At 40.2% G+C, this 23,688-nt stretch overlaps 1 protein-coding gene across 1 annotated transcript; it reads left to right on the top strand.

The window, feature by feature from the left end:
• On the top strand, nucleotides 1-21,973 carry LOC118676657 (guanylate-binding protein 4-like). Its single transcript, XM_036350907.1, has 11 exons — nucleotides 1-133; nucleotides 2,599-2,794; nucleotides 4,770-4,897; nucleotides 8,480-8,589; nucleotides 8,800-8,996; nucleotides 12,392-12,637; nucleotides 13,507-13,787; nucleotides 18,696-18,908; nucleotides 20,152-20,254; nucleotides 20,533-20,726; nucleotides 21,600-21,973. The coding sequence occupies exons 2-10, from the start codon at nucleotides 2,605-2,607 to the stop codon at nucleotides 20,568-20,570; spliced, it is 1,506 nt and encodes a 501-aa protein (XP_036206800.1). The 5' UTR covers nucleotides 1-133; nucleotides 2,599-2,604; the 3' UTR covers nucleotides 20,571-20,726; nucleotides 21,600-21,973.
• Nucleotides 21,974-23,688: the final 1,715 nt, after the last annotated feature.

Here is a 23,688-nt window from a genome sequence, read left to right as displayed (position 1 = left end):
CTGGCATGACTTTCAGCTTTTAAAGAGAACAGTCAGTATCTGGAAGAGCCAGACGCAGGAGGAACACGCGAGGAAAGAGCTAGGACAGCTGAGAACTTGTCCCCTGTCGGCTGCACAGGAGTCACGGAGACAAGTAAGTTCACCCCTAGACTTGCTCTTCCAGGCCTATATTCCTTAATATCAACAACAGGTGCCTAGATGCACACCCCACACAGGCATCCCGGGCTTGGCACTGAAGGGCAGGGGACAGTGGGAAGCTAGTACTGGGCCTGGCTACCAGCACCTCAGGGTCTCTGTTTGGATCAGAGACCTCTCTGTGAAGCAACCAGCCCCCATCCACCTAGTCTCCAGGGTGAGCTGCCCCTCTGGCATCCTCCCAGGGCTACACAAACAGCCCTTCATGGGGGGGGGGGGGAGGAGGAAAGCATCCTCCCTCAAATGCGAAAAGGGCTTAAATCCTTCCTGGGATGGATGGAGTAAATCCCATCCACTTGCAGAGGCTCCTGGTGTAGTCTCTCTCCATCCATCTCCCTGTCCCTCCTCAGACTGTCCCTGACCACCACCACACCACCTCCCCCGTTCATTCCCCACCTCCAGGCATTGGAGAAACTGAGAGAAATGGTGGTCCTTAATTTACAGACAATTTAAATCTTAAGAGATTGACACAGATTCTTTTTGTATTAGCAATACTTAATATCCCAAAGGTAGCACAAAGCTCTGTTATATAGACTAATTCAATGTCATGCTCACTGATCAACTGTTAGAAATACCTATAAGATCTAATAGTGCTTGTTTACCAGGCACTGTTTCTAACATGTGTGTGGTCCATACAAGAACCATCTCAGAACATCCTGTCACACTTGCTGAGAAGTCAAGGCTTGGGGTAGTTTTCACCATCACTTCAGGTGACTGACTCTCCTGAGGAATAAACTTTGGAAACCAACTAATGCCACACAGGAGACCTATTTCATTTTACTTCTTTATTTGAACTTACCAGCTTTTTGATTGGGTATTCCAGTTTACTTGCATTTAAAAAAATTTTTTTTATGAAGTGATCTATTCTGACCAATTTTTTAAATATTCAGTTCAAGAAATAAATTCTGTAATTCTTCCTGCTTATACCCACTATGATGAAAACAGTAAAGTAGGGACTCACCAGCTGTGGGACTCTGGCAGATTTGGGCACACCGTAAAACATGCTGGCTACTGCCTCTCTTCCTTGTCAGCCTAAAAGTAAAGAATAATGTCCTTTGATTCCAATTAAATGAATTCCTGCACCCATTAATTTATCTGGCTTCTGTAATGCTTTGGCCTATTGTGTGTTTTTTAATCTTTATTGTTGAAAGTATTACATAGGTCCCTCTTTTTCCCCATTGATCCCTTCTAGCGTGCACCTCCCCCTCCCCCAGGCCTTCACCACATGTCTGTGTCTACTGGTTACACATATATGCAGACAAGTTATTTGGTCAATCCTTTCCCATCCACCCACCTCCACCTTCCTCTGATATTCTATAGTTTATTCTGTTTACATGTTTCTGGATATATTTTGTTCATCAGTTTATTATGTTCTTTAGATTCCACATATGAGTGAGATCATGTGATACTTGTCTTTCTCTGTCATATTGTGTGCTTTTAAAATATATTTTTATTGATTTCAGATAGGAAAAGAGAAGGAGAGATAAAAACATCAATGATGAGAGAGAATATTGATTGGGTGCTTCCTGCATGCCCCCACTAGGGATTAAACCCATAACCCAGGCATGTGACATTGACTGGAATCAAACCCAGGACCCTTCAGTCTGCAGGCTGATGCTCTATTTACTGTGCCAAACTGGCTAGGGTTGTCCCATTGTATTTTGAGAAGGAGCCACATTCTTCATCTCTTCCTCTTCCTTTCAATGTCTCCCCTCTTCCAGCCCTCTCCTGCTCTGGGATTCACTAAACCTGTCCTCTTCAAGGTCAAAGATCACATCTATTTCTCTTTCTCAGAGAGGCAGACTTTCCCTGACCACCCTCTATATAAACTCATCTAATATACATATACTATGCATGTTGCTTATTTGCTTTCTGTATTGTCTGTCTCCTTCCACTAGGATAGAGTTTCATGAGGCAGGAATTGGTATCCATTTTGTTCATCACTTGATACTGAGCATATAGACCAGTGCCCAGCATATGGTAGTTACTCAGAGAATATATTCAGTTAACAAGAAAACAAATCACCCTGGAACTCCTGGTATCTTCTCTGGTCACTCCTCATCTCCTGCCATGTCCCATTCTGCCTCAACTTGCTCCCATTATGTTAACCTTCTAAAGGCTCCATCATTAGTGGTTTGTTTTTCTCATTATAATCCTCTTATGCATCACATGGGCAAGGTTGTTTTAAGGTTCATTTATAGATCAATATAATAATGTACATAAGGAATCTGTAGCAGGCCATGACACACTAGGCTAAATACGTATCTTTTAGAAACATACAAAATGTAGGAATCTGATATATACTCTCCAGGAGTGTAAAGATGATATGCAAATGACCTCTGTAACCATTTGATAATGACTTCAGGATCTTGTGTTGTACTGAGTTGTTCCTCTGGGTTACAGCGCACCATGGCCTCTGAATGTATCCTGATGGACCCCATCTGTCTGGTGGAAAATCAGAATAATCAGCTGACAGTAAACCCAATAGCACTGGAGATTCTAGACAAGATCTCTCAGCCTGTGGTGGTGGTGGCTATTGCAGGTCTGTATCGGACAGGAAAATCCTACCTGATGAACCGCCTGGCAGGACAGAACCAGGGTGAGTATTGTTTTGGGGCAGCGCCATTTGCTTGGAGACAGTGATAACAGAGGCTGATCATGCCTCTCTCGTGGTCATCCTTAAAAAAGGCCTAATTCCTCCCAGTGAAGAAAACTTTTAAGTTTAATTGCTAGATTTATAACTTCAACCACATCTGTCCACAAAATGTCACTCGTTTCTTCAGTAATAAAGAGTTCCCTATCAAAGATGCACCCATTAGTCAGCTCAGCTCCAGAAAGTATTCCCTTCCTTTCTCTTACATTACTTCTGCTCTAAACTCTAGCATACAAATATTGTTCAATAGTTGCTTTTTTTAAAAAAGGGATAGGAAGTAAACAAATAGTAGTGTATTCTGTATTCCCATATTTCAATGGGGCTACCATCCAATTGTTTGCTTCATTTCATAGCAAAACTTTGATGAATTAGAGCCTTCTCTCTCTCTTTCTCGCTCTCTCTCTCTCTCTCTCTCTCTGAACTCTCTTTCTTTGTTGACAACTTGTTTTACCTCCCAAAGCTGAGACCAATGACCTCCAATTATACCCTGCCTTTCTTTGCTGGGGTAATGGGAACTTCAGATTACTATGGATTAGTCAGAAAGCAACCAAACACTATCACATGTAGAAGAATGCAGACCACCTCAGGCTTTATATCCTATCTGTCTAGGGAATATAATCTGGATGTAGAAATTGAATGGCTTCAGGCATGCTGACTCAACCTCCCCTAGGTATTTTATTGGTTTATTTCCATTCTTCATTGAAGGAGACATTGGAAGATGGCAGAGGGTCAAATTCCTGGACTGTGGGACAAGATATGTCATCAGTGGGTTCCTTAGCATATACCTCACACCCTCTCCCACTGTGTGTTTAATTTCTGCCTTTGGAAAGAGGATCTAGGAAATCTCACAGGTTCTTTCTATTTTCCCCTCCATTTTGTCATCAAGTGAAGCAGTGAGCAAAGAACTCATCATTTTTTAGAAGAGAAAAAAAAATTGAGGAAAATACAGGGATGAAGGGGAGGTAAAAATCCAATAAAAGCTGCTGTATTATCCAGGTCCTGGCAGGACTCAGATGACTTACTTGGGGGTACTGATGAGCATTTAATGAGGGATGATTTACAACGGCATAACCACAGCACAAAGAACCAATGTGGGATGAGGATGCATACACAGAGTGGCAATAGCAATGGCCAGGTAGACTCTAAAACTACTATTGCAGATGTGGCAAGCAAAAGTGGTTAACAGAATGTGGCAAAGACCAGAGATATGGCATGGAAGGGGGAGTGGCCGAAGGTAAAGGAACAGAGGCACTAGGACACCATGGCTCACTAGGAGGAAATTGAGGAGAACGCATGTCTGACCTCTGATCTCCTTTTGATGCCTCCCACTGGTTGAAATCCACCAGAACCTGAAGGACAAGGGAGCTCTTCAGTGTCAGAAAATAATATAAAAGTCAAGCCATGGCTGGGGGGGGGGGGGGGGGGGGCGCAGTTGGTTGGAGCATTGTCCTGTACACCAAAAGGTCACAGGTTTGATTCTGGGTGAGGGTACATACCTAGGTTGCAGGTTCAGTCCCAGGTTGGAGCGTGTACAAGGGGCAGCAAATCAATGTTTCCCTCTCTCATGTCAAATTTTATCTCTCAATCTATCTACCTGCCTATCTATCTCCCTTCCTCACTCTAAAATCAATAAACATGTCCTTGGATGAAGAATATATATATATCAGTAGAGGTTATATTAATTCTGTAATGTTACATAGCTTGAACTATTACTGATAGTATGAGGTAAATAGAGGACATAAAGTGTTTCTTGAGAAGGTTCTTAATATGTATAAATATTTGGATAGGCTGTTCTTGATGAAATGAAAGCAACCTTTCTCCCAGCCTGGCACTCACATTCTGACAAGTTTAACCAATGTAACCTATGGGCAGCCTGGACTATCTGCTGTTACTCTATACGCTTTCTCCTCTTTCTTTGCAGGTTTTCCTCTGGGCTCCACAGTGCAGTCTGAAACCAAAGGCATCTGGATGTGGTGTGTACCCCACCCTTCCAAGCCCAACCACACTCTGGTCCTTCTGGACACTGAGGGCCTGGGCCATGTGGAAAAGGTAAGGCAAAGAATTTTTTGTTCTTGATACTCCACTTACATTTTAATTTGCCACCTCAACTTTCACGATGTATTTCTCTAAGCTACAAATTCATTTAGGAATAATGAAGCAAACTTCTATTTTGTAGAACTTACTTTCTTGGTAAACTCAATACTTTGATTAAGAATAGATATTTTTATTTTTACACTGGGGCAACAAGTACAAGTTAAATACTTATTGGACAGCTGCATTCAGGGATTTGTGTTATGTACTACATATATGGCAGTGAATGAAGCAAAGACCAAGAGCATAGTTGAGAATTAAGTAATATGCAGTGCTATCAGGGATATAAAAATTGGGATCCTAACCCAGTCATTCCCAGAGGAAACTATAATCCATGGGACCTACTAGTTAAGTTGTAAGAGATTAATGGGGTTGGAGGTAGGACCCATTAAAATGGGTTACAGTGAAATAATCTACTTAAAAATCTCCAGAAAAGCTTCAGCTACCAGGAGTATGTATTCGTTAAAGATGAATTTTGAACTGACTTCTCTAAAAACACGAATTAGACCTACCAAAAGCACTATTATGGGATAATATAAGTATTTTGTATTTATAGTGTGACTTGCAATTCAATATTTTCTCCTTATTTATGTTAGCATGAGTCAAAGTTGAAAGTAGCACTAATGCACCTTTGGTTTCCATTACTGAGAAGGGAAAAAAAAAAGATGTGGAGGGAGAATGAATTTAGAAAATCTAAATTTAAAAAGCCTCTAGTTCTGTGGATAGTTTTCTTTCCTCAAGGGCTAACAGTCCTGCCCCTCTGGTTTACATAAGCATATTTCTAATTTACTATAATTTTATTGGTGAGCTCACTGACTCACTCAGTCCTACAACACTGGGGAAGGCTTGATCCAGTCCATCTTTCATGATGGCTTCTGCAGTTCAGGTAAAAAGCTACAGTGACCACATTTCAAATGTGTTAGCTCTTGCCATCTGGGGTGATTTTCTTGGTGTGATTTACAAAGTGCTGTCAGTAAAGGAGCGCTTGAGTTGAAGAGGAATCTGATTCAAGGACACATCCTGTGTAACTTAAGCTTTGACCAATAAATACTTTATTGATCTCTACTTCCCAGTATAGTAAGTACTTGAGTCCGTCATCCATGTACTGGGAATTAGGTGAGAAAAACCTTTGATTTAAGCTGGCTGGGTTACTAATCTTGGATTGTAAGAGATGGTTTTGAGTGTACAATTTATAATATACAAACCTAACTTTTAAAACAGTTTTTGAACTAGGCAGTTGTAGTTGTAGCTCACTACCCTTGTTCTGTTAATTTTAAAGGAAGTAGTAGACCTGGGGAAATCCAAATTTGATGTATTACTACAGAGTTAGAAGAGGGTACAAGGGCACTCTTTGACACCAAGTTCTTTTGATAAATGAGGTTTTATCACATTTCTTCAAGAACTACAGTTTTCAATTGTGCATTCCAATTCCCCACATACTAAATGCTGAATAGTTTTTAAACAAGCTCTTCACTGACATATTTCTTATGGCCTTCTATGTTCCAGGTTTGCTTATAAATGAGAGCCCTCCTTTGCATTATAAAACAACAATATTTGCCATGTTATTTTCCCAAAGTAATCCAGTGAAACTACAAAATGGTACTGGAAAATATTCAGTAGGTCAAGGAAAAAAATGACAAAAGGTTTTACTCAAATGTTTTAATCACATTTAGCATTGACATCCCTTTGAAGAAACATGAAATTTGTTTTATACCTAAATGATGAAGATTTTTGGTTTTTAAAAAATAGATAATATTTAAAACTAGAGGCCTGGTGCATGAAATGTATGCACTTGGGCGGGGGGAAGGGGGCAGGGTGGTGTTCCTCAGCCTGGCCTGCACCCTCTTGCAGTCTGGGAGCCCTTGGGGGATGTCCAACTGACAGCTTAGACCCAGAAGTGAGCCTAAGCTGGCAGTCAGGCATCCTTAGTGTTGCCATGAAAGTGGGAATGCTCCCGCCACCGCCACTGTGCTCACCAGCCATGAACCCACCTACTGGCTGAGCAACGCTCCCCTTGTTGGAGTGCACTGACCACCAGGGGGCAGCTCCTGCATTGAGCATCTTCCCCCTTGGTGGTCAGTGTGTGTCATAGCAACCGGTCATTCCACTGTTTGGTCGATTTGCATATTAGCCTTTTATTATATAGGATGGCATTATGATAATTCTGTACATGAACTTGTACTTTTAACAGATCTGGATTGTTATCCTTGGCTTACTGTGTAACTAGTATTGTATAGTTCACCTATGACTTTGAATAACTAAGGGTTCCATTAAGTTAGCATTTTATTTGGTTTAAAAAAAATTAGCCAGTCTCTGTTTTTCTTCCATGCTTAATTAGAAGTGAAGGGTAGAGGCCCTCCAGAGTCAGCAGTTCATTTAAAGGTCCCTTTCTTAAAGGATGTCTCATGCTCTCAGGTTTTTCATGCATTTATTTTTAAGTACCTCTCAGTCACTTGAGGTGAAATGCTTGGAGTAGCTTTTCCACATTGGAGTTCCTCAAACTTAAAGTTTTTACTAGTTCCTAGTGTTTGGAACACTAAGGCTGTTGCAGAGAGAGTACAATTCGTACATCGCAAGCCCGAGAAGGCTTCATGGTTTCCGACTGAAACACAAGTCAGCTTTTGTAGCTTAAGGTTTCATTTCCCACCATTGCTCCACTTGTTTTAGATCACTTATTACACTGGGCTCCCTTCCGGTTTTATTTTCGTTGTTGTTTATGTGATGAAAAACATAATCCTGTAATTTGACCTGAGCCATAATCCACAATTTAATATTAGCTCGTCTTATAGCTATCAAGCTTGTTTTGTGGGGAAAAAAAAACAAACAGACAGACTAAAACCTAAGTAAGTCTAGATTTAGCTAGTTTAGGTGTAATTTGAATGTTAATGATGGATTATATTGTAAGATGAGAGATAAATTGGGAAAATGTGCCTGTTGAGGGAAAGATCAGTGCATTTATACACTTAAACTTTTCATTGCTGTGTTTCCATCTTAGAATATAGGCATCATTAACAGTTTGGTTTTGGGAATGTTTCTTTCATTAAGTTTATAGTAAGTGTATTTTTTAAAAGAAAAACACACTAACATTTTTATTTTATTTTTACGTCTTTAAAGTAAAAGTTTTATTAAAATGGTAATTTTTTGCCATGGCTGATGTGACTCAGTGGTTAGAGCATTGGCCTGCACACTGAAGGATTGAGGTCTCAATTTCCTGTCAAGGGCATGTACCTGGGTTGCAAGCTCAATCCCAATGCTGATTAAGGTGGGAGCGGGTGGCAACCAATGGCTCTGTCTCTCTCACATCTGTGTCTCTCTCACATCTATGTCTCTCTCTCTCTCTCTTCCTCTCTCCCTCCTTCCCTCCCTCCATTTCACTCATTCCACTCTCTCTAAAAAATCAATGGGAAAAATATCCTCAAGTGAGCATTAGCCAAAAAAAGGACTTTTTTAATTTTTAGTTTTCATTTTATTTTCTAAAAATCAAAACAAACAAACAAAAACAATCGACACCTAAGTCCCCTACTGTAATGCACTTTCTAGGGCAACCTTAAGAATGACTTGTGGATCTTTGCCCTGGCCGTGCTTCTGAGCAGCATGTTTGTCTACAACAGCATGGGCAGCATCAACCACCAGGCCCTGGAGCAGCTGCAGTATCCTTCCAGGAAACAAACCTCCATGTGCCATGGAGGCTATGGGAAAATAACTGAGACTATTTTTGACATTGTGGTTTCCTCATGTCAATCATCATGGTTGAAGTAAAAAGAACACAGGATTAATAGGAATTTTAATAAAAATTGTTTCTGGGTGAGATCTAGAAATTTTGGTGGGGAACATTTCTCATTCCTTAACTAAGATCCCAGCTATGTGACTGAACTAACAAAGCTAATCAGGACAAAGTCATCTCCTAGCTCTGGTGAAGTAGATGACTCAGCCGAGTTTGCAAGTTTCTTTCCAGACTTTGTTTGGGTTGTACGGGATTTCACGCTGGACTTGAAGTTAGATGGACGCACCATCACTGAAGATGAGTACCTGGAGAATGCCTTGAAGTTGGTTCCAGGTAACAATCAGAGGATGGTCTGAGTGGCAGAGGGTTTAGTGGGAGGTGTGATTAACTGAGCCCTGTTTCTCAGCACTTAAGGTCAATCTTTATTTTTTATCAATTGAAGCCCGTGCTAATGGTGATATGTGTATGACAGGTGGGTATGGTTTCAGTTGTTATTATTACTGAAAAATACTCAAGTGACAAGAATTTAAGCTGGCTGAGAAAGTGTAGAATACATTGTTGGACAAAATGATTTTTTTTTAATTAAATCTTTATTGTTCAGATTATTACATTTGTTCCTCTTTTTTTCCCCCCCATAACTCCCCTCCTCCCAGTTCCCGCCCCACCCTCCACCCTCACTCCCCACCCACTGTCCTCATCCATAGGTGCACAATTTTTGTCCAGTCTCTTCCCGCATCTCCCATACCCCTTTCCCCCCCAGGAATAGTCAGTCCATTCCCTTTCTATGTCCCTGATTCTATTATAATCAACAGTTCATTCTGCTCATCAGATTATTTATTCACTTGATTCTTAGATTCACTTGTTGATAGATGCATATTTGTTGTTCATAATTTGTATCTTTACCTTTTTCTTCCTCTTCCTCTTCCTCTTCTTAAAGGATACCTTTCAGCATTTGATATAATACTGGTTTGGTGGTGATGAACTCCTTTAGCTTTTCCTTATCTGTGAAGCTCTTTATCTGACCTTCAATTCTGAATGATAGCTTTGCTGGATAAAGTAATCTTGGTTGTAGGTTCTTGGTATTCATCACTTTGAATATTTCTTGCCACTCCCTTCTGGCCTGCAAAGTTTCTGTTGAGAAATCAGCTGACAGTCGTATGGGTATTCCCTTGTAGGTAACTGAGTTTCTTTCTCTTGCTGTTTTTAAGATTCTCTCTTTATCTTTTGCTCTTGGCATTTTAATTATGATGTGTCTTGGTGTGGTCCTCTTTGGATTCCTTTTGTTTGGGGTTCTCCGCGCTTCTTGGACCTGTAAGTCCATTTCTTTCACCAGGTGGGGGAAGTTTTCTGTCATTATTTCTTCAAATAGGTTTTCAATATCTTGGTCTCTCTCATCTTCTGGCACCCCTATAATTCTGATGTTGGTACGCTTGAAGCTGTCCCAGAGGCTCCTTACACTATCCTCGCATTTTTGGAATCTTTTTTCATTTTGCTTTTCCGGTTGGGTGTTTTTTGCTTCCTCGCATTTCAAATCATTGACTTGATTCTTGCGCTCCTCTGGTCTGCTGTCGGGAGTCTGTATAATATTCGTTATTTCAGTCCGTGTATGCTTAATTTCTAGTTGGTTCCCCAATATAAGATCGAGGGTCTCATTAGTTTTCTTGTAGATCTCATTAAGTTTATCGGCGGCTTCTAAACAGTTCTTGAGAGACCTTAAAAGTGTGGTTCTGAACTCTATATCTTCCATTGACAATTTTGTCCTGTTTCTTTGTCTCCGCATTTTGTTATGCTTCCTTGGTGCACCCCCTAGTGGTCTTTGTTCGCAGTCTTGTAGTTAAGCCTTGATTGTTGTAGCTAATACCAGGGAGGGTTTGATCTCCAGGCCAAGTGGCTGTGAGAATCAGCTGTGTCTGCAGTGAGAGAACTTCTGTCCTCTAGGGAGGTGCTAATCTAGCCTTTGCCTGAGGCTATCCGGCAAATGCCTGTGTGCAGGGCTTGGGCGGGGCGGGTCGCACAGGATCAACAGGGTGGGCCGGAGAGAGCAGTTATGGCGGCTCTCAGTCCTGTCCCCAGGGGCTCTGCCTCTCTGAGTCCCAGCACCCGCTGCAAAGCTCAGAGAGAAAGCTGCACTCGGTCTGACCGAAGCCAGACAGTCCCGCTTCTCCCGTTTGAGTCTGGGTCCCTAAAGACTCGCCCGGATCTGGAGCTCAGAGTCTGTGACTCCCTCCTGATTGAAAACGCCAACCGCGCCCTTAGCCGCCAGCCCGCTCCGCGCACTCCGCACCTCAGAATTTGACTTTAGCACTGCCTCCTCTGAGTGTCCGTATGCGTTTCTCTTTCCTCCTAGTTGTAGGACTTCCACTCAGCCAGCGTTCCTGTGGTTCTGAGTGATGTCCCTTCCATTTTTTGGTTTCACTTTTGAAGTAGTTGTTCAAGGCAGCAAACTCCGGCGTTAACCTATGCTGCCATCTTGGTTCTCCCCTCTGGACAAAATGATTTTAGAAAAATTGACACCATGAAAAATAACTTAGAGGATTATAACCAGTGCTAAAACTTTTTAAGACTAAAATATTTGTGTTACTTACTAAGTTCAGAGCTCATCTACTAGTATTTCTATTTAGCAAAAAATGCTCATTAGTATGAAAGATTATAAACACAGAATCACAAACATATCAGATGACTTTATTTTTGAAATACATTTCATGTTGTGTATTTTAATAGCTTGCATGATTACATTCTCCATATAAAGGATATTTATATGAATGTTCCCCCCCCCCAAAAAAAATCATTGACATGTCATTTCTATAAGACTTTCAAATCCTTTGTTATTTGTTTTTCATAACATCGCTCTCTTCATTCTATAGCCTCATACAATATTTTGAAATATTAAACTCCTAACACTGAGTACATTTAGCAGGGAGAATAATAGGTAATACTTAAGAACAGATTCATTTTTGCTTATTTAATAATTTATTTATTCATTCAAGAATCATTTATTAAATAGCTGATATATGCCTAGAATAACACTGTGTGACATTGTCACATTCAATATAAACAGATACAGGAAACAGGTGAGGTCTTCAAGTGGCATTAGGTTAACATTACTTTTTGATGATGTCTGCTAAAAAAATCTATGAATGTATCTATATTGCTTGTATTTTTTTTAACTCTTATTTTTAGTAGTTTTTCTTTACTGTTCTGAGTATTGTCTATCCTTCACATGAAACTTTTCCCAGAAGTATCATAAATATCCTTATTTCTACCAGAAAACAATTCACTGTTACTTTTGGGCCCACATTTTATTTCTGGCATGAGGACTATAATACCAAAAGTATTTCTGACCATTTAGGAGATTAATCTATCATTCAAAAATAATAAGCAGTTAAACCATTGGACACCATGGAAGGGCTAAGGAAAATAACCATAAGTTTCTTCACTTGGGATAGATGCCTTCCTCCTGTCTTCTCCAGAAGTACTTTCTATGCTCCTGGCTCTGGAAATAATAAATAAACAAACAAAAAAATAAATAAATAAGTAAATAAATAATAAATAAATGTAAAATTTCTATGCTTTGGTAGATTATTAGCATTAGGGTGATTTGCATGATTAAATAAAAGGAGACTTACAGGAACCAGTGTTACAGTGATGCAAAAATCCCTGGAAATGAATGTTTTCATCTCCTTGCCTGAAGACTGCCTCATCAGTGATTAGTGTTTTTCTTTTTTTAGGCGAGGATCCCCAAACCCAGAAATCCAACATGCCTAGAGAGTATATCAGGAAGTTCTTTCCAAGGCGGAAGTGCTTTGTCTTTGACCAGCCTACAAATGACAAAAAAGTATTACACTATATGGAGGAGATGTCAGAAAGCCAACTAGAATGGAATTTTCAGGAGCAATCCAAAAATTTCTGTCAATATATCCTTACACATGCAAAAACAAAGACTCTAAGAGAAGAAATCATTGTCACTGGAATCGGTGAGTAGGTTGTTACAGCAAGTTTCTCAGCAGTTCAGTGTGTGTGACTGTACTTTGAATTTGTTGGTAATTTTGTTTCCTTCTCTATGTGATGTGGAAAACCAGACATTCATGCCACATATAGACATGCATGTCTTTTCATTAAAGTTACCCTATATGAGGGATTATTAAAGCCTACTGTATCTCATGGAATTAATACCCTAATGACATAAGCACAAGCTACTGTTAAGGAGAGGAATCTGCATGATGATGATAAGACCAATGAGATGGGTGTGTCTTGTTGAGGATACACAAGATATTTTGAGAATTTACACCAGTAAGAAAAAATATATAACAGAGCATAAGCCTCTGAAATCTCATTAGCGTTTGAGGTGAAATTTTTACTATAGCCTTATGTGCAGGCTAGATTCACAGATATGCCAACTGGGCAGACACACAGTGCCCTATGCTGAGATGGTCCCAGGCTTGGTTTAATGTTTGTGTCACTGTCCTGAAATTCTTGATTTTTTTTTAAAGGGGCCCCACATTCAGTTTGAAATAGTGCCCTTTACTTACTTATAACATAAACTCATTTTATAACTTCAATGGGAAATTATTCTAGGAAATTCTTGAATGTGTTGGATGAGATTATTTTCATACTAGAATGTGATGAATCCACAAATCAAAAAAAGAGTGAATAGAATAAACAATAATGTCATTATTAGAAAGTAGACACATAAAAGTAAAAGGAGGAATGTGGGGAGAGAAAAAGAAAAAAGAACCCTTCATCTCAATAAAATTGCTGGGATTTTTAGAATGCTGATCTTGAACGCTTGTAAAACAGTGAGTGAGAATTCATTTTAATTTCTTAAATATAATGTGTCATTCAGGGCTGGGGACTCTGGCAAAAGCCTATGTGGATGCTATCAACAGTGGAGCAGTGCCTTGTTTGGAGAACACAGTGACAACTCTGGCTGAGCAAGAGAACTCAGTGGCTCTACAGATGGCAACCGACCACTACAGTGAGCAGATGGCCCAGAGGGTGAGCTTCCCCACAGACACGCTGCAGGAGCTGCTGGACCTGCACACAACCTCTGAGAGGGAAGCCATTGCAATCTTCATGGAGCACTCCTTCAAGGATGACAACCAGGTGTTCCAGAAGAAGCTTATGGTAAGATATCTTAGCATACATCCTCCCTGAAAACTGCCCTTCTATAGTGATGCCTACATTCCCTTTTTGTGACTCCCGAGTTCACGTGTTTCTAACTGTAGAATGAGCCTGGATTGTTGTGAGTGACTGACCTCTATATAGAATACTGTACACGCTTTTTCTAAAAAATTATTTTTTTATGTTCTATTGTTGCAAAACACATAGTTCTTCAGGTCAGATTCCAGAACAAGATATGGGTGCCCTGATAAGTGTACCACATGCTGAAAACAAGGTTCAAATGGGTTTATATGATCAAATGAAGGTTCTGGGAAACTCCCCCCATCTTCAAGCCAGCAATGATTCATCATATCTTTTTGTATTGTTTCTAATTTCTGTGACTACCTACTCTGCCATCAACTGGAGAAATCTTCTTTTAAAGGGCTCATGTAGTTAGGTAATGCCCACCAGAAATTTTCCATCTTAAAGTCAAGCTGGGCTGTATAACATAATCTAATCATAGGATTAATACTCACCATACCCATGGGTCCAAGGAGTATGTAGGGAGTGGACACCAGGGGAGAGAACTCTTAGAAGACATCAAAATTCTACTCACTATCAGAACCTTCACTGAAAGTTTGTCTTTGAGTGTGCCTTTGACTATTTTATAGGTTACAAAAACCTCTCAGTTCATATAGAATAAAACCAACTTCTTTAAAATGTCAAAGTCCAGCAAATACATTTTCTTTCTATATTTTTGCACGACCAAACCCTCATTGAAAAAAATTTTGAGTTGCTTAAAACTCTGTTCAGAGACTGTTGAACTCATTAGTGGGCAATTTATTTGCGTTGTATATATTTTATCCATAGCAACCCAAGTTTGTAGAGGAAAGTCATATTGAACTCTCCATTGCTCATTGTTGGTCAACCCTACTACTGATAAAGGAACCATGCATAAAACTGGGGTGCATATTTGAATGATAATAAGGAGTAAATCCTACAACTTCACATCCAAAGAAAAATAAATGTTTATAACTATACTAGTGGCCCAGTGCATGAATTTGTGCACATTGAAAGAAAATTAATTAGAAGAAATAAATCAGTATTCGCCCTTTCTCTATAATAGATGTGTCAACCAAATTCATGATCAACAGTGACAGAGCAAAACACACACATGTGATTGATTGGCACCAGCAAGAGCTTTATATGTATCGCACATGTGCAAGTCAACTTGACCATATATATGTATATAGTGTTTAATTAGACCTGCTTTCTGATGTAGCTAAATTTTTTCCAGCCCAGTGAAGCTCCCCAACTTCTCTTTCAGGTAATTGTCAGCAACACAGCAGTAAATATCAACATGAAGTAGATTATTGTTGTAGATTTTGCAGGGAGAACAAAGGGTAAGGAAATGATTTAACTGCAGCAGTGTTCTGTGCAGTGAGAAAACCTGAAGTCATTTTCAAGGTCCACCATTTCTTACTTCTTTTCAGTTGGGTCAAGTTACTAAGCTTTCTAAATTTCCATTTTCTGGCTAATGAAAAGAAAATAGGATTCCACCAAGTCTCCTATCTACCTACTATAGGACTTCTGGGTGGATCAAATTAAATAAAGCATGGGAAAACACTTCACAGACATTTCTTTAAAGTGTAAAATGTTTCCACCTAGCTGTAAAGCCTGGGCTGAAGAAACTGCATGGAGATTAGTCGTTGCTAGGGAGAGGAAGCCGGGTATTGCTAAGTGATGTCGTTACCTGGATGGACACTTAGCATATTAGCCTTTTATATAAATAGATAAAGCGAGGATGTTAATGACTTATTGTGGTGATCACTTCACAATGTATACAAATAATGATTCACTAATTTGCATACCTAAAACTATTATAATGTCATGTGTCAATTATATATCAATTTGGGGGGAAGCCACCATGTCTACTGACTTCATTATTTCACAGGGGTTGTACCTGAGCCAAAGTGAATAAGGGACTTTCCATATGATGCCTGGATTCCAATTCCCAGTCCACCCTGATGCCATCACACTGCTTCTTTTAGTTTTCTTTTTAATTTTTTCAATTACAGTTGACATACATTATATTAGTTTCAGGTATACAATACAGTGATTAGAAATTTATATAACTGACAGAGTTATCACCCCAATAAGTATAGTACCCTTCTAGCACCAAAGTTATTACAGTATTATTGGCTTTATTCCCAATGCTGTACTTTAAATCCCTGCGACTGTTTTTATAACTGATAATTTGTACTTCATAATCCCCTTTCCTATTTCCCCCATCACCCCAAACTGCTTCCCATCTGGCAATCACCAACTTGCTCTCTATATTTATAAGTTTGTTTCCATTATGTTTTTACATTTCCTTTGTTTTTTAGATTCTACATAAAGTGAAATCATATGGTACTTGTCTTTCTCTGTCTGCCTTCTTTCATTTATTATAATACCCTCTCAGTCCATCCATGTTGTCACAAATGGCAACATTTCATTCTTTTATATGGCTGAATAATATTCATTGTATGTATGTACCATTTCTATGCCAATTACCTATTGATAGACACTTAAATTACTTTAATATCTAGGCTACTGTAAATAATCCTGCAATAATGTGGGGTGCATATATCTTTTCAAATTAGTGTTCTGGATGTCTTCAGATAAATTACCAGCAGTTGAATTCCTGGGTCATGCAGAAGTTCTATTTTTAATTGTTTGAAGAGTCTCTGCACTGTTTTCCATGGTGGCTGCACCCACTTAAAATCCTACCAACAGTGCATGATGGTTCCCTTTTCTCCACGTCCTTGCCAACACTTGTTTGTTGATTCATTGATGATAGCCATTCTGACAGGTGTGAGGTGATATCTCATTGGGGTTCTAATTTGCATTTTCCTGATGACTAGTGATATTGAGCATCTTTTTATGTCTTTTGGTCCTCTTTGGAAAAGTGTCTATTCAGGTCCCCTTTCGATATATTAATTGGATGTGTGTGTGTGTGAGTGTGTGTGTGAAATTGTATGAGTTCCTTCAAAATTTTGTGTACTGACCCCTTATCAAATCTATTATGTGTTATTGGCAAATATCTTCTCCTGTTCACTAAGGTGTTTTGTTCATTTTTGTAGATGGTTTTAAACAATTTAGTTTGATGTATACACATTTCTCTTTTTTTTTGTTTTGTTTTCCCTGCTTAAAGAGACATATGCAAAAATACATATATTACTAAGAGTGATGTCAAAGACTTTACTGCCTATGATTTCTTTTAGGTTTCATGTCTTACATTTTAGTCGGTAATCCATTTTGTGTTCATTTTTTTGTATGGATCTGTTCAGTTTTCTTAATACTGTTTACTGAAGAGACTGTCTTTACCCCATTGCATATTCTTGCTTCCTTTTTCATACATTAATTGACCCATATAGGGGGAGGTTTATATCTGGTATCTCTATTTTCTTCCATTGACCTTATGTGTCTGTTTTTATGTCTGTACCATGCTGTTTGGGTTACTATAATTTACTGTATAGTTTCATATCAAGTAGCATGATATGAAACTTTTGTTCTTCTTTCTTAAGATTGCTTTGCCTATTCAGGTCACTGCTTCTACCAGACTTAGAGTTGCTTGGCAAGAGGTACAGGGAATGCCAAGGCCAACCACTGCTTTGTGGGGGTTTCTAGGCCTTTCAAAGATTTTAAGACAGTGTCAGTGTGAGCTAAGGCTGGCCACTTGTGTGGAAAACCTACTGGAAGTAATTGGACCAGGTAAAAACTGGAGTAGTGTCTCAAGAAATTTCCATTGTAATCTGCATATATAAAAGCTCAGTGACTAAAGAGTAGAATGACCATAATGACCAGAACGACTAGTTGCTATGAGTTCCACTGCAGCAGCCAACTGGCCCTATCTAGGACCTGATCAGCCTCCCCAACTGCCTGTGACCACTCTCCCTGGCCACCCTGCCCCTGATCAGGCCCCTCATCACCAATTAGGGGAGGGGCTGTCTGGCCCCATCCTTGATTGCCCCCCCCCAACCCAATCAGGGACCAGGCTGGCCGGCCAACTGCCTGCAGCCCCTTCCCCTGGCTGGCAAACCTCCTGGGGTCCCTCCCCCCAGGGCCAGCCCCTGCTAGGCCTTGATTGCTGGCCAGGCTGAGGAGCCCCACCTGTGTACAAATTCGTGCACTGGGCCTCTAGTATAAATTATGTTAGCCATGTTATTAGAGAGCTCAAATTTGGTGCCCACTTGTGCCTGCCATCTGGGTGGGGAGAGTGCTTATCAAAGGTGCCATGGGCACTTGCCCCCACTTTTCCCCAGAGAGAGCCACCCTGACCTCTGCCCCTGCACAATAGCCCTGACACTAGTCAATTACATTTCTCCCTGTATAGCCCTGGAGCCTTTCAAGGTGCTGCCCTTGCAAGACTAGGGCAAGTGAGTCATTTCCTAAGCCCCTCAAAGGGAACACCTGAGACTCCCAAAGCCCTCCTCATTCATTCACAATCCCTCCAGGTTTTCACAGACAGACATTGGAGGAATTTCTCTTTCTCGTACTGGTTTCTTGAAGTGGGAAACCAAGTGTGGGCTGGGACCCATCATTCCACAGGAGGACACTCAGCCACTGAGATATCCCTCCTATTCTTAATTGCTACACATAAGTGTGAGACCTGCGGGCTCCACATCTCTGGCCTCCTACCAGTTTTATTGTGGTGTCTCTTTATATTTTTCATTACAGAACTTCTTTTCAGCTAGTCTACAGATGGTTCTTGATGGTTGTTCTATAATTTAGTTGTAAATTTAATGTGGTCCTGGAAGAGATGAGCACAGCAGTTACCTACTTCACTATCTTGACCTCAAGTAAGACAGCTTCTTACAAAAAGATCACAGTTGGACCTTCCCTTCTAACAACTTCTCTCCTTTGGGTTTCTCCACATTTCCCTGCCAGGAAACCATAGCCATGAAGAAGGAATATTTCTTGCTGCAGAATGAAGAGGCATCTGGAAAATATTGCCAGGCCCAGCTTAAGCAGCTTTCAGAGCCCTTGATGGAAAGTATTTCAAGAGGGACTTTCACTGTGCCTGATGGATACAAGCTCTACTTAGAAGCAATAGACAAACTTGAACAGTCCTATAACATGGTGCCCAGGAAAGGAGTGAAGGTGAGATATAAAAAGAGGGGAGAAGGGTAGGGTTTTGGTGTCAGAGTGTCTTTGTGGACGCTTTCTTAAAATCTAAGACCCCACCACACCATTTATGGAGAAAAAGCAGAGCATGGAAAACCTACATTTTTGTCTTTTATATCCATAATAAGTTAGAGGCTTTTACATAAACCAGAAATATTTCTTCCTAAATATGGGATTTATTATTATCCCAAATCTAGATGAAATAAAACATTTGTTTTATTTAATAAACAGTGTAATAGTTTTGTGCTAAGTATAGGAGATATATAATTAAAGAAACAACATTCTCAAAAACCTTATGACCTTACTGAAAAGGGACATATAAATATTCAATTGGATATGATGGGATATGGTCATCATACAAGTATATACTGATAGTGATGCTGCTGCTGCTGATGATAATGATAGTGACACCTAACATATATTGAGCACTCACTTTCTATTACACATATCATCTTAGGTGCTATGTTTGGATTATCAATTTATTAGAATAATATCATCTCCATTATACACTTGAGGAATTAGATGCACTGAGAAGCTAATAAGTTACCCAAGAGCAGACAGACAGCAAGTGGTAGAGCTGGTAGACCAGGTCTGTGTACCTGGCAGCCATTCAAATCTCAGAAGGAAGTTTAGCAAAGCTTCCTGGAAGAGGAGGGAGAAGCTACAAGTTGAAGTATCAATACATGCTACCTGAGTAAAGAAAGGGTAGCTGAGCATTCAGTCAGAAGAAAAAGAATGTGCGGACATTGCAAACAATGCAGGATGAGTGTAGAACTGTATATAAGCCTGGATGTCTGTGACCTGGGGTGGATGGTGGCTGGCATATTAGGATAGGAAGCCGGAGAGATAGGAAAGAGGTTGCTATTGAGGGCTTTATTCTAACTGAAGAGGTTTGATTTTTTAATGGCTTTTTTAAAAAAATTTAAGAGAGAGAGACATCAGTTGGTTTCCTCCCACACATGCACGGACTGGGGATAGAACCCACAACCTGGGTATGTGTACTGACTGGGAATCAATCCCACAACCATTTGGAGTAAGAGCCAAAGCTCCAAACAACTGAACCATATGGGCCAGGGCTGGGTTTTTTATTGTGACTGTGGAAGAAAGGGGACCACTGTGGGATCCTAAGAATGATGAAGAATTTACAGGGTCAAGTTTGTAGTTTTATTGAACAAGACTCCTTGCTCCTCCTTTTTTTTTTTTTTTTTTTTTTTTTCAGGCACATGAGGTCCTCCAGAGTTTTATACAATCACAGGCTGCAACAAAGGAATCCATCCTGCAGGCAGACAAAGCTCTCACTGATGGGGAGAAGGCTCTAGCAGGTATAGGACAGGGCTCTGATCACAGAGGGGAGGGGAGGTTCCTGCAGTGCCTGCAACAGGTGTGAGAGCAAAACCCTCCTGAAACAAGGCGCTTCTGGTCCTGTTAAACAAGTCAACTAAACTGAAACTAACCCGGGGGTTCTGGTAGCTCAATCAGCCAATTAATGCCTTTCTATCACATTCTCCTTACCATTTTAAAATCCCTTTAGTCTCTGAGCTCAGGAGGGCACAGCTGACATAAATTATTTTCTTTCCTCTGTGAAACCCACGGGGAACAGCTGAGCATGCCAAGAATTGGGAAGCTGAGAAGGAATAGGAGCTACTAAGACAGAAACAGAAGGAACAGCAGGAAAAAATGAATGCTCAAGATAAAAGCTTCCAGGAACACCTAGTCCAACTGAATGAGAAGATTAGGAGACAAAGTGAAAGCCGCCTGAAGGAGCAGGAAAGGATGCTGGAGCACAAGCAGAAGGTAAGTCCGGGTGCGGTCTGGGCAGTGGATAGAGGACAATCAATAACCTGGGTCCTCGTGAAGGGGAGGACAAAACATTTAACTGAAGTCATAAACCCTGAAGGAAACCCAAAGGCATATGAGTCAGGGAAATGCCAAATTAATCGGGTCATTCTAAAGCCCTAAATCTATGATTCGGCACCTTCTGTGGCATGAGAGTCTGCAGGGTGCAAATGACATGTTCCAGACTCCTGAACTGGCTCATTGTGCCCCCGAGTGAATAGGACCTTAGTCCTGTAGGCTTTAGGATGTTTGCTACAACCATCAAAGAGACTTCATGTAGATCCATCTGGTGGAAGATGTCAGATTGTGCCTGATATGCTAGATAGGATGCAGAAAGCTCTAATGTTTGCTGCATTCGTTTCCAGATCTGCCTGATTTATTCTCTGCACCCAGAGTAAAATGCATGCTCTGTCGTAATCAGGAGTTTGATAAACAGTGTACTATAGAGAGTCAGAAATTCCCATTATGTGTTGCATGTGTTACATGAGTGTAGTCATCCTACTTCAGTGGAATCAAGAAATCATTTGAATTGAACCTCCAACCTTCCCAAAGAACATCCTCAGGGCTGGAACAGTTCTCAAGCATAGTTGTCAGGCCTGACCCAACTCAGCTCTTCCCCACCACAGTGAAATCACCCTGAGGGATCTTAGAAAGGCTTAAAGAATGGATACTCCCACTATGAGGCCCAAATATTTGGAAATTTTTGGTCAAATGTATCAAAGAGCATCTAAGTTAGTAGAAAAATAGAACATGTGCTTAGCTGTTACAGTTGTTAAAAACAAAGTGCTGCTAATTGGGATTTTCAAAAGGGAATTCTCTCCTCTTCTACAGATTCAAGAAGAACTACTTATTGAGGGATTTGAAAACGAATCTGAGAAGATGAGGAAAGAGATAAATCAATTAAAAGAAGAGATTCAAGAAACTGAAAACATCTGGCCTTCAATATTTGTAGAGCTCTTTTATATGGCAGCCAGCGTACTACTCGAGCACTCCCTGGTCCAATGAAGAAAATAGGCCAGTTTTCTTTTTTAGACAGGCTGAGAATGTTTAGGAGAGATATTATACAGGGCTCCTTATGTTATAATAGCATAACACTGTGGCTCATTTTATTAGTATGTGTGCCATGGTAGTTTTGCCCAAGAAAAGTTTACAAATAAAGAGTGATTACCAAAAAATACCAGGGTCTGATGTACAAAACAAAACAAGCTCACTTTTGATTGAATTAATTAATTTAAAGAAATGAGAAACAAGTTAAAGGATGATTTTTTCATAGTAAATGTTTAAGTAAGGCAGAAAGACAAATGGTGTGATGAGGAACATATTGGCAATCTGTATAATTATTATTTCTTTTATTTCTTCAGCTATAATGATCCTTATGAATGTGAGAGCAAAGAGCAACAAAGATATTTTTTAAATGGGCAAAAGTATAAGAAATAAAACATTTAACTTTACTGATTATAAAGATATGCAAAGTAAAAGTAGAAGGTACTTGTGTCATCTGTCAGAAGGACATTTTGATAGGACATTAGGTTGGCAAAGGTTTCGGGAACCTGGCAGTCTCTCCTATTTGCTAGGGACCATGCAAACTGTGGCCAATACGCATCAAAATTTTAAGTGCTCAACAGAAAGAGTGTACTTATTACAGCAAGAAGCAGAAGTTACAAGATGTGCATCTTAACTTTGTTGTCCTTTGGGCCTCACAATAGGTCCTGGAATTTCTCCCTAATTTATGTTCAGATATAAAGTCTACTGGGATGTCCATTGGAATCATCTCCAAGTTTCTGCCCCACATTTATAAAGATGGTGAATTAGAAGGAAAAAATTTTTTCAGGGTCAGCTCAATACTTTAAGAATTCTTTTCAGGGGTGTAGGGCGTAAGACCTTTGTGGTTAGAATGAACTGCTTGTAATTCCACACGCGGTATGTAGTCTCTTGACTCTGGGCCTTTGCACACAGGACACAGACTTCTTAAGGACCCGGCTGCTCATCCTGCTCCCTTTATTTGCCAGCTTCTGTCCCTCCTCACCACTGCTATTTCCTGGTTTCTGGAAATTGCATCAGGTTTCTCCTTTGGGGTAAACATTGTGCTGATCTCCCAGCTACCACAGCACTTTCATATAATTGCAAAATTAAAATGACCTGTTTACAGCTGTCTCCGCTACTACCTCATGATCTCATCTACTTGATAATCTTCATCATTGTATATTTGGCTCCCACCACATACACACCAGGTGTTTAAAAAATAGGAGTTATTCTATGAGCTGACATCCAACAGGGCCCCAAGCATTTTCTTACTATATTTACTGCTCTCTAGGTTCTCAGAATAAAAGACACAGCTTTAGGAACTAGTGAAGTATGGACTTAATGAGGCAGAAAGGATATGCACACCTGTCTGAACTTGCTGCCCTGCTCTCTCTGGGTTCTGGTTTCTTCAAGCTTCTCTCCCATGACAATTACCCAGCAATGAGGTCACCACCTTTGACTCAAAGTGCAATTATGACATTTAAAATAGTAAAGAAAGAGGCAGTATTTTGTAATCTCATTTGCACCATAATTCTTGTGTGCCTTTAAGGTGCTTCTGTTGAAACAAAACTATGCTTTTGTTATGAAGATCAATTTCTCATTGAATATGATGCCCACAGCTGGCAGAGGGATGGAATCTACAAGCACAGCTCTGCTTTCTTGAGGGTTGTGAGATCATGCTCAGTAGCCTTTCATTTTCCCCATTCAAAGCCACTGGAATCAGAAGCCCTGCACTGGATCCAGCTCCCAGACACATTGGTGTCACCATAGGAATGCTCTGAATGCTGCACATCTGGATGGTGGGTAAAAGGATAAGGGGCAGTGATGAGTTCTGCTTCCCGATCAAATCTCCCCAACACACATGACCAACAACACAAATTGTAAACAGTTAACAGGA

Source organism: Myotis myotis, unplaced genomic scaffold (assembly GCF_014108235.1).
Source record: "Myotis myotis isolate mMyoMyo1 unplaced genomic scaffold, mMyoMyo1.p scaffold_m19_p_2, whole genome shotgun sequence".
NCBI lineage: Eukaryota > Metazoa > Chordata > Mammalia > Chiroptera > Vespertilionidae > Myotis > Myotis myotis.
The sequence above is the reverse complement of the archived record's forward strand: the minus strand, read 5'-3'. Positions and strand labels throughout refer to the sequence as shown.